Source organism: Rhinolophus sinicus, chromosome 6 (genome assembly GCF_057876585.1).
Source record: "Rhinolophus sinicus isolate RSI-liver-muscle chromosome 6, RSI-T2T, whole genome shotgun sequence".
In the NCBI taxonomy this organism is placed as follows: Eukaryota; Metazoa; Chordata; class Mammalia; order Chiroptera; family Rhinolophidae; genus Rhinolophus; species Rhinolophus sinicus.
The window spans coordinates 51,751,505-51,762,984 of record NC_142506.1 but is presented as its reverse complement, the minus strand read 5'-3'; the positions used below and the strand labels follow the sequence as shown (position 1 = coordinate 51,762,984).

Sequence of the window (11,480 nt, the reverse complement as noted above, 5' to 3'; positions counted from 1 at the left end):
ATATTACAAAAGACATAATTGTTTATAGTCATTTAAATTGTGTTTGTACTTGCAAAAAACAAAATCAGTGAAAGCTAAATTGTAATGGCAAAAAATGGAAGACAAGACAATGGAATATATAGTGTTAGCAGCCTTTTAATCCTGGTGCAAATCCTTGCTTTGAAGTGTAATTTTTGCTTGAGCCTCAGCTCCCTCACCTGGAAAATGGGGTTAATAACCTTTATCTTGTAAAATAACTGTGAAACTTAGAGATAACCCACCAGCAGGGGTACATATTATAGAAACCATTCAGCTCTTAAGAAAACCAATCTAGAATAACCAAAACTTGTGTGCAATATTCGTATTTAGTTGCTTCACCCCTAAATTGACTGCTGGTAGCATTTTATTTCACTACTGTTATTACAATACCATCTTGTACTATGGAGACTTTAAAAAGATAGGAGACACACCCTTGCCCTAACAAAACTTCAAATTCCTACGTGGAATTTCTTTCTTTGAAACCATCATCCATCCACGTTGGACAGAGCTGGGAAGCAGTTCTGTCAAGGGCTGGAGAGAGACATTAGCTTACCCTCCAGGCTGGCGCCCTTTAAAATCTCCAACATAATTCTCCAGCTCTCATACACTTCCCCAAGCTTTTAAATGGACCTGAGAAATCCTTCACATTATTTAGCGTTTCGTTCAAACCAAAAGAATGTTTTGAGATGCTGACTCAAGATAGCGAAAGACGAAGAGATTTAAGATTTATTTATTAACCTGCCAACTCATTTCTAAAAAATCATCATGCCTAGCTGTTTTAAGACTGGGCCTGGGCGGGGAAAGCTGGTGTAAAACCCCTAGGGAAGTAGCTGGCCCAAGTGCCCAGGGACAGAGAAGAGAAACAATTGCACAGCACCGTCCACCTACACCTATGAGCAGAGGGGAGGCAGAGCATTTGCAAGAGGGCCCTGGAGTCGTGTGCTCAGGATCCGGTGGGTGGGGCCGCCGGGAGCTTTGTTCAAAGTGGACACCCGGCTGGGCAGCAGGCGCTCGGGCAAGGCAGGACAACAGCAACTGCATCGCTACCCCCTCACAAGAAAGTAGTGGGCAAGGATCAAGAGAACACATGTCCTTGTGGCCATTTTCTGGGGGTTGCTAGGCACCCTATGCTCTAAGCCCCGGGAGGTGGGAAGTTACTGAACTTTCAGAATGAGGGGACTTAAAGCCAGAGGAGTCGGGGCTGGGTGAGGGGGCGCTGCAAGCTGGGAGTGGGGGAAGGGCGGAGGTGGTTCCCGAGCGTCTCTCTGGTCCAGCCCCGCGCTCAGCGGCAGGACCGAGGACACGCGGAGACCGCGCTCGCTTCTCCGGGGGCTGTTCGCCTGCAGGTGTAAATGCGGGAGGGAGCGATGTAGCCCTTGGAGGACCGCCGGGTCCGCAGCCGGAGCGGGCCGCCCGGCCAGGGCGCGGCGGGAGGGGCGGCGGCGGCGCCTCACTGCACCAACCTGCAGGCTCCGAATGGCTCGGCCGGCGGCGGCCCCTCCCACCCGCACCGCCGCCTCCCTGCTCTCCCGCCTGGTCCGGCCCGAGGTCCCAGTCGGTGCCGCAAGGAGCCGGCGTGCGGAGCACCGGCCCCGGACCGCAGCCGCTGAGCGACAACGCTGCCACACCAACCGTGCCAGCACTTCGGCCTCCCGGGAGCAGGCTCCCCTCCCTCCCTCTCGCTCTCACCCCCTTCTCCCCCCTTCTCCCCTCCCTCCTCCCCACACCTCCGAACCCTCCCCTCGACCCTGCCCTCCCTCCTCCGGCCCCCTCCTCCCGCGCTGCCCCTCCCTCCCGGCTGTGCGCTCCGGGCGCCTGCCGGCTCCTTCTTTAGCTCCCGCTCGGCCTCCCGCTCGCCTTCGTGCCGGCTCCTCGCGCCTATCCTGAGCCCGCTGCGCGCCGCCGCCGCCTGGTCATGTCAGGATGGAGATCCGGCAGCACGAGTGGCTCTCGGCCTCCCCCCACGAGGGCTTCGAGCAGATGAGGCTCAAAAGCCGCCCCAAAGAGCCCTCGCCGAGCCTGACCCGAGTGGGCGCGAACTTCTACAGCAGCGTCAAGCAGCAGGACTACAGCGCCAGCGTCTGGCTCCGGAGGAAAGACAAGCTGGAGCACGTAAGGGCGCCTCGCTCCCTGGGGCCTCGGCCCCGCACCTGCGGCGCGCACACCTACACCTACCCGGGTGGCGGCCCGAGCGCGCGCGGGGATCTCGGCAGGTGGCCCGACTCGGAGGCAGGGCCGGACCGGAGGCTCCGCTTCCTTCACTTTCTTGCCATAAAGACCGGACTGTGGGGAGGGAGGGAGGCTTCTTTCCAGGGACTTCCTGGCCCCTCGCTCACCTCGACCTCCCCACGGGCTTCCCGCTGTAGGGTTCATTTGCACCGTGTTCCTGCGGTGCGTGGTGAGAAAGAAGTGGACCACAAGCGTGGTCCCGGGAACCCGACGTTGCGCGAAAGTGGGCTTTGTAGAGGGGCGTTTACCCGCGTCTTTGGGGCTCTTTTATTCTGCTCAGAAACTATCAAATTAAAGAATCTGTAAAGTTGTTGCCGCTGGCGACCCAGCCTGGGCCAGCGCACAAGCCGAGTTTTCTGCAGGGTGTTCTCTGGCATGAGCAGTTGGCGATTCTTTCTACTTGAGCCTAACTAGGGAGAGATTTGCGCGTTGCCAGCAGAAGGGCGAAAGCAAGAGCGGATCACCCAACTGCAGGAGCCCGCCACTCCGGAGGGTGGGAGCTGGCGAGCGGGGACCTCACTCCCGGAGAGCGCAGGCTTCCCGCCAAGTGCTTGGGCTCTGGCGCTGAGCCCCTAAGGCGCGCTATTCTGAAAGGAAAAAGACCCTCCAAAAAGGCGTTTAGGGGATCCACTGTTTCAAATCTGACCCATCAGCATCCCCTTAAATCAAATGAAACTTAAGCTTTATCTCAAAAGTAGAGCACAACCAGCTAAGGAGAGGGTGTTACTTCTTCCCGCGGAGCTGCGTAATCTAAATTGAGTCTGTTCATAGAACGTGGAGGTTCCCATGTATTTGGGTCACAACTCCAATTATGATAGAAAGGCCAGAAGGAGGACTTCTGCAACTCACACTCTTCTACAGCTGCGCCATCCTGAGTCCCATCTGGCCCCAAGGTGCTTCTCCGATTCCCCTGGGCTTTGCAGGAGCGAGCTTCCCAGGAGGGGAGCCTGCAAAGGAGTATTTCTCTTACACTCTGAAAGGAAGGGAAGGTCTCTGCCTCTTCTCGGAGGGCCTGATTAAGTCACTGAAAGTCCTAATTTAAAGCTTTGAGTTGGGGAACAGGCTCCGTCTTCTATGTAGAGAACCATTTTCTTAGTATCAAAAGGATGCCTCATCCTTAAGACCATGGAAGTAATTGAAGGAGATTGCTAGGAGGGCAAGTCGTTTGAGAGGCAACTGTATCCACTTAAAAATGCAAGCTCCACACTTAGCAAAGGAACTGGTGGTATTTAGTTTAAGGGGAAGCAAATAGCATCTTCCTGTAATTGGGCTCTTGGTGTTGTTATCTGATTTTAGTACCAGGGAGAATGGTCTAACCTTAGAATGGTGATAGAATATATCTTCATTTCTATTTCATTCGGATTGGGCGTTCATTTGCAGCTTGTGCTGTTAGCTGATCTATTTCCTTTATTCTCTTGCTGAAAATCAATAGTGCAATCTTCTATGGGTATGTCTTCTTGAGTCACAGACACTGCATGCATTATATTTAAATGGTTTCTCACTTTTAGGTTTTCATTGAAATATGAGTCATACCAGGTGGGCCATGGCGGCCTCACCTTTCTGGACAAGTATAGGATGCTCAGCCCCTCCTTAGAGTTAGAGACCAAAGAACGGAGGATGTGGTTGTTTGGAAGCTTGTGAGGATCTATGCTTTCTTCTTCACTCAGGTGCTCGGAAAGAGAGCACTGCATTCATTAAAAAAAAATCAATCACCTGTTTGTTATTTAAATCAACATAGCATTTTTGTTTACTTTCTCAAATACATTTCATGAGACATATTTTGTTTTTCTCTATCCTTGCTATCAATTAGAAAGGGGTCTGCTTCAAGGGAAATTTTTTACAATATTATTTTGCACCTTTGAAACATCTACAAACATTTTAAATGAAATAATATTTATGAAGGTGCTAGAAAAATTATATTAGCATAAAATGTAAGTTCTATTTGAATTCAAGCTCTGGGTATTTGTAATATATATCATGTTGTGTACGCTATGATGTTTCAGGTAGTTTGATGTTAGTTTTTAATGAGAAATTGGAAATTTAGAAACCCATAACAAATGTAACCTAGTATATTATTGCCACACAAAGCATGCAAATGTAATGTTGACTGTATTATAGACAACATTCTGAACATATGTGGCACCTTCAGATTTACATGTTGCAGAGGTTAAGATGAGTGTGTCATATGAAGTTCAAAGGTGATGTATGGTAGTTCAACACCCTTTGGTCTGTCTAATCAAATTATGTCAAAAATGAATTAATAATTATTGTGGGCGTCGTATGCATGAAAACAGCCTTCTGTTATTTCACTGGTGCTTTAAGAGCCACTCTAGTATTAAGGGCATAAATAAGTTATGGCTTCAAATGATACATGTACTTAGTCATCGCAGTCGTGGAGTTCCCTGAAATGAAATGTGGCAGTATGTGGACTCCGTCCAGACTTCAGAAGCATTGCTTAATTTGAAAGTCAATAACGTGACGTAAAGTGACACCTAAAAATATATTTCCACCCACTTCGCTAAAAATGAGGATATGTAGTTTCTCCTTTTCATAGTTTAAAGGCAACAGGACTAATCCCCTGTTGAACAAGAGAAAAGTGACATGAATTCAGGGAGGATTGGAATACTTTCAACTTATATATAAATTTGATTCCTGTCATTGGTTGGTCCATACTTAAGATGAACACCCACTAAGAAATAAATGTATATGAGGGAATTCTTCCATTCTTAAGTCATGATTAGAGGCTACAAGGAAGTCATGTTTGTACCATGAATTCTGGACGTTGAACTCTACTGGAATTTCTGTTACAAGTAAAATTGCTAGCCACATGTCAAATGTTGTCTTGTCAGCTACAAACAGTGCTCTTGGTTCTTGATTATTTTGCTTCCTGTTCTCCATACCATAATGTCTATGGTGGTAGAAGGATTAGGTTTTGGAAACAATGGAAGTCTCCTGTGTAGGATCCTATATTTACTGTAGCCATAATGTAAAAGTGAAGGATGGTCTAGCAAAGCAAGAGGAGCTGAGGGCCACTTCTTTATCTCCCTGACCCACCCCTCTGTCAGCCTTCCCTGGGGCTGGGTTACTTTGAGAGTCACTATTTAATATGGTTTGACTATCCAGAGGACAGTGTATCATTAGGTTGGTGTCCTTTGGTTGGTATATGCCCTGTTTGAACTTCTTTTTTTTTTTACAAAGTGGGAAAGTTATAGAGGCGACTGTGCTTAGTCACCTGGTTTTATGCCAATTGTGTGTGTTTCTTGATGCATTTATGGAGGTGGGGTGCCTTATTTTCTCTCCTGCTTATTTAGTTAGCTTTTGCCAAAGTGTGGTTAAGACTGGGGCTCTGGTTAAACAGACCTGGGTTTAGACTCTGGCTCCATCTCTTATTAACTTTGTGATCTTAGGCAAAGGACTCACAGTCACCAGGATGTACATTCACAGTACTACATAGAGAAGTCATTGGTTTGCTGGGATGAGTCAAGGAGACAGTCCATGTCTATACTGCAGTGACACACAGTCCCCTAATGCCAGGGGCTCAGCACCCTCACGCTTCTCATCTATGTAGGTAGGCAGGCGTCTTTGTCCATTTGGGCTGTTACAACAGAATGCCATAGACTGGGTGGCTTATCTGCAATGAACATTTATTTCTCACAGCTCTAGAGGCTGGGAAGTTCAAGATCAAGGTGAGGGTGTATTTGGTATCTGATGAGAGCCTGCTTCCTGGCTCATATATAGCCCTCTTTTTGTGGAGTCCTCATTTGGTGGAAGGGATAAGGGAGCTCTTTGGAGACTTTTATTTATTTATTTTTAAGATTTTTAAACTAAAATATAGCTAACATACAATATTATATTAGTATCAAGTGTACATCATAGTTATTTAACATTCGTATACCTAAGGAAATGATTACCATGATAACTCCCTCAACCATCTGACACTGTACAACATGGTCACAATATTATTGACTATATTGCCCATGCTGTACATTATATCCCCATGACTTATTTTATACCTGGAAGCTTCGACCTCTTATTCTCCTTCACCTTTCCCACGCCTTTAAAATTTTTCAATTACAGTTGGCATTCAGTATTATTCCATAGTAATTTCAGGTGTACAGCATAGTAGTTAGACATTTACATAATGTAAGAAGTGACCCCCCTACTATCCACCTGTCACTATACATAGTTATTGCCATATTATTGACTGTATTCCATATGCTTTACTTTATATCCCATGACTATTTTGTAACTACCAGTTTGTACTTCTAATCCCTTCACCTTTTTCATCCTGCTCCCCAAACCCCCTCATCTATCACCCCGATAAATCTTGTACCCATCTGATATCATACATACAGTTATTACAATATTATTGTCTATATTCCTTATGCTATACCCTACATCCCCATGACAGCTTTGTAATAACCAATTTGTACTTCTTAATCCCTTCCCCTTTTCACCCATCCCCCCAACCCCCTTAATCTGGCAACTGTCAAAATGTTCCCTGTATTTATGTGTTTGTTTCTGTTTTGTTTGTTTATTTTGTTCTTTAGATTCCACATATAAGTGAAATCACACTGCATCTGTGAAATCACACTGCATCTGCCTTTCTCTGTCTGACATTCCACTCAGAACAATACCCTCCAGGTCCATCCACGCTGCTGCAGATGGCAATATCCCATTACCTTCCATGGCCAAACAATATTCCATTGTATATATGTACCGCCTCCTCTTTATCCATTTATCCATCAGCGGTCACCCAGGCTGCCTCCACATCTTGGCCATTGTAAACAATGCTGCAATGAGCCAAATATGATAATGGACACAACACTGACATCCATTGGAACGCACTCAGGAGACATCTAAGCTCTCATTTCTTGATGGATGAGTTACAGAGGCAGACAATCTGCCCAGCCTAGCCTTTGTATGTTCTGTTTATCTAAAATCACACAGGAAATAATCCTGAGAATATTCTTAAATGTTTACCAGACTAAAATTATCCAGTCTGGCCAATAATACATAAACACAGAAAAGGATATTTTCTGCTTGTTTGATTGACTGATTTTTAATGGAACATTTTAAAGACTTATTGCCTTAGATTGAACTTTGTCTTCTGGTGCTTTACTGATCTGCTCTGTGGGGTATAATACTTTCATGAATCTGCTCTGTGGGACATAAATGACATTACATAATAGGAGCCTAGACCACGGTGATCAAATTTGCTCCAATCCATTTATTCTTTACTGATCATGGGAATAATGTATTCCAGGAGACAAGCGTGCACTTGGCATTTATTTACTATTTACTGGTAACATAAACTTTGTTTAAGCTGGTACAACTTCACACTTAGAGAAGACAATTTTTTTTTAAGTGAGGCCATTACTAAACCAAGCAAAACACTAAGGCTAAACACAAGGGTGAACATTAAGGATTCTGTGTTCTACTCTTTACAAATTCCCTCTTCTGCTTTCTCTTTTAATTTTAAACAGGCTTGCTGAGCCACCATGCAGATAAATGAAATATCACTTGACTTCATTCCACCAGCATAGGGCTGAGAAGGAAAGCAAGGGCAAAGAGCTGGTGTCTGCTAGCAGAGCCTACAGAGACGGTGGGAACAAGAAGAGTCATCCTCAGAATAGCCAGGCATGGAGCAAACGGGGGCTCACTGGCCGAGGAAAGAGTCAGGTCCATAGGGGATGGACTGGAGGCCAAGCAAAGAGGCAGCCTACCAGGCTCGGGGCAGTGAGCTGGCTTTGATGGCAAAAGGACCCGTACGTACTGGGTCCAGAACTATAATGCAGGCAGGCTGATCTCCAATGTGAAAACTACAAGCTCTTTGGGTAGAATATGAGGTCTCAGCCAGTCAGCCAGGCAACACCTGAGAAGCAATTATACCTATAGGTACTGTGTAGTGAGCGTTTAACAGGGGGCATGCACTATGCTAGGAGCTTTGTATGTTGTTATCACCCCAACGAGCTAGTCATAGATGTTCCCTTTCTCTTTCTTCTGGGTCTGGGTTGAATCTCCTTTCTTCACCCCTTTTGAAACAAGCCTTAGCCAATAAACAGAAATCCAAGGATGTATCACTTCTGATTGGAAGCACTGAGAGACATTACATGATTCATCAGCTTCTCTTTAGCAGCCTTGACGATCATACAAGCAAATATCAGGCTGGAGCTTCCATCAGGCCAGACAACGAAGGTGAGCAACATCCCCTGCCACGATAGACTGGAAGCTTATGTCCCACAAAATTCACATGCTGACACCCAATCCGCGGTGTGCTAGCCTTTTGGGGTGGGGCTTTCGGGAGGTGATTAGGTAAAAAAGCTGGAGTCCTCATGAAGGGGATGGTGTCCTTATAAAAGAGTCTCCAGAGATTTCCGGTCAAGATAGTAGAGTAGGTAAATGTTGTGCTTCCATCCTCTCATGACCACATCAAAATTACAACAAAACCAAAAGGACAACCATCATTGAGAATTCCCTGAAATCTGCCTGAACAGAAGTCCTACAACTAAGAACATGCAAAAGAAGCCACCTTGAGACTGGTAGGAGGGGTGAAGAAATGGAATGGGCTCTTGAGTGTGTTCCAATGGATATCAGTGTTGTGTCCATTATCATATTTGTCACAACTGATGGGTAGCATATTTATTCCACTAATGGGCTTCTCTCACTGTGAATTGACATATCAGTTTGTTTTGAAGAAGCTTTGACTTCTCTGATCTCTGTTGGGTGTGGCTTATTGACTTCTCTTAACATCACCCCAGTCTGTGATATCGTATTTAGTATATTTAATTTGAGAAGCTCGAGATTATTGGATTTAAGATTTCTTTTTCTTCCCTTCTTCCATTTAATAGCCACGTACCAATTTCTGGCTAGTTTCTTTAAAAATTTTTACTTCTCTTTACAGACTTTTGTATCTGTCTCTTAGGTTTAAACCTATGTAACAATTTTCAGTCCTACCATTTCAGCTCCAAAGATCAGGAAACCTGATGAATTTTTTTAGTGTCTGGGTCAACAAACTGGAAATAAAATGAAACTTCATTATTCTGATGAAGGGTTTCTTTAAAAAGAATCACAGTTAATGGTGAAATATTGAAAAATTATCCACACTGATTATGAGTGAGTCTCCACGATTATCGCTTCTATTCAGCATTTTACAGGAGGTCATAACCAATGCAATAAGCAAGAAATAAAAACGTAATAATTAAAAGGAAGTAATAAAATTGTCATTAGCAGATGACATGATTACATTTGAAAATCCAAAGTAAACTACAGATATAATTAATGAATTAATAATGTCTCTGGATTTATCACAACCACTGTATATAAAGTGATTATCCAAAATTAAACTAGGAAAAAATTCCAAAATAAAACAAGAAAAGTTACCATTTACATTAGCATAAAATGTCAAAAACTTAGAAATAAATCTAACATAAAAATATCAAATACTTAAGGAGACTGGTGAGGCCTTTTTAATTCTCTCCCAGATTGATCTATAAAGTAAATGCAATTCCAATGAAAATCCCAACAAGTTTGTGTGTGCTGAAAAATGATTCTAAAATTTATATGGAAATGCAATGGGACGAGAACAACCAGGACAATCTTGATGAAGAACAAAGTTAGAGGACTGCTTCCAGATAGCAGAACTTATTATAAAGCTAGATTAATTAAAGCAGTGTGGTATTGGTACAAGATAAATGAATAGATCAATTGACAGAATAGAGCGTACAGAAACAAACTTGTATGTACATTATTATTGATAGGTACTTGATTTATGACAAAAGTGGCAGGGATGGAAGTGCAGTGGGAAAGAGATGGTCTTTTAAAAATTTAGTGTTGAATCAGTTTTATAGCTATATTAATAAATGGATCTTGATTTCTTTTTCAAACCACATGCAAAAGTCAGGTAGATGTGGGTTGTAGAAAGTGAAACAGGCTTCTAGAAAGTAATGTAATAAAAAATCTTCAACTTGGACAAGGAAAAAATTGTTAAGGAGTTTTAATAATCTGAATTTATTAAGATTAGTCAACTGAGCTACATTGAAATTAAGTAATTTTGTCTACAAAAGAATCCATTAAGGGAATGAAAAGGCAAATCACAAAGCAAAAGGAGATATACCAGCAGTGCCAAAAAAATGTATACACATTTTAAGAGATGTTGTCTATGTATTACTTTTCGAAGTTGAATTATGGTAGCAATGTGTAGTATGATTTTCATTCAAAAGATGGAGTTAATCAAATGAATGCTAGCATCACCATGTTACAGGCAGGACAAAGAAAAAGGCAGAAGCACAGTTGCTGTTCAAGGAGCACAAGACCATTTTTAAGTGGTATTTGAATTTGAGAACGTTGTTCAAGCAGTAGTTCGCTGTAATCAGAAGTGTCTGGACGCTGATGGGAACCACTTTGAGCACCTCTTGTAATTGCAGAAGTCAAATGTGACTCGTATTCATTTTTTGTTATTGGTATATATTATTACAGTTTTAATACAGTTTTTTCCTTTCTTAAAATGTGTATACATTTTTTTGGTACCCTCTGTACACACACATACACACACACACACATAAAACACACACACTCTGACAAAGGGTTTTAACCAGGATATATAAAGAGCATCTACAAATCAATACGAAATCTAGACAGCCCAATAGAAAAGTGCTCAAAACATTTAAACAAAGAAAGGTGCTTGATGTCATCAGTCATCAAAGAACTAAGCAGTTAAAACAAAATTATACACCATTATACAATCACCTAAACAGCTAAAATTAAAATGATTGACAGTAACAAGTTTTGAAGAAAACAAGGAACATCTGTAGCTTTCATAACTTCTGGTAGGACTGTATTTCATGGAGGCTCTTTGGAAAGCTGCAGTATCCACTAATTTGATCACATGTATATCTTATGACTCAGCAATTTAAACTATGTGTCAAACAAATGTGTGTTCACGTGCACCGAAGACATATCTATTAATGTTCATTGAAGTATTATTTTAGTAGTCCACAATAGGAGGCATTCCTAATATCCAATATAGTTGAATGTCCTATATTCTAATATGTAATATCCAATATAATTGAATGGATAATAAATTTTAATTTATTCATACAATATAATACATTAAGTAATGAAAAGAGTTTAATTATATATGTACATATATCTCTCTAGCTATCGCCATTAATGTGGATGACTCAGACATAGTAACGAGTGAAAGAAGACAGATATAGACTATAGGATTTTTT

General features: G+C 42.8%; 1 protein-coding gene across 3 annotated transcripts in view; it reads left to right on the top strand.

Moving 5' to 3' along the window:
- The first annotated feature begins 1,797 nt into the window (after positions 1 to 1,797).
- PLD5 (phospholipase D family member 5) overlaps positions 1,798 to 11,480 on the top strand; it is a 240,039-nt gene continuing 230,356 nt past the window's right edge. For 2 of the 3 annotated variants that reach the window (XR_016021545.1, XM_019746839.3), the window contains exon 1: positions 1,798 to 2,130. Coding sequence is in view for 1 of the 3 variants with exons in the window: in XM_019746839.3 (XP_019602398.3) it covers positions 1,942 to 2,130 (189 nt within the window). In the remaining 2 variants the exon portion in view is untranslated. The remainder of the gene's footprint in view (positions 2,131 to 11,480) is intronic. The other variant, XR_016021548.1, reaches the window with a different exon arrangement.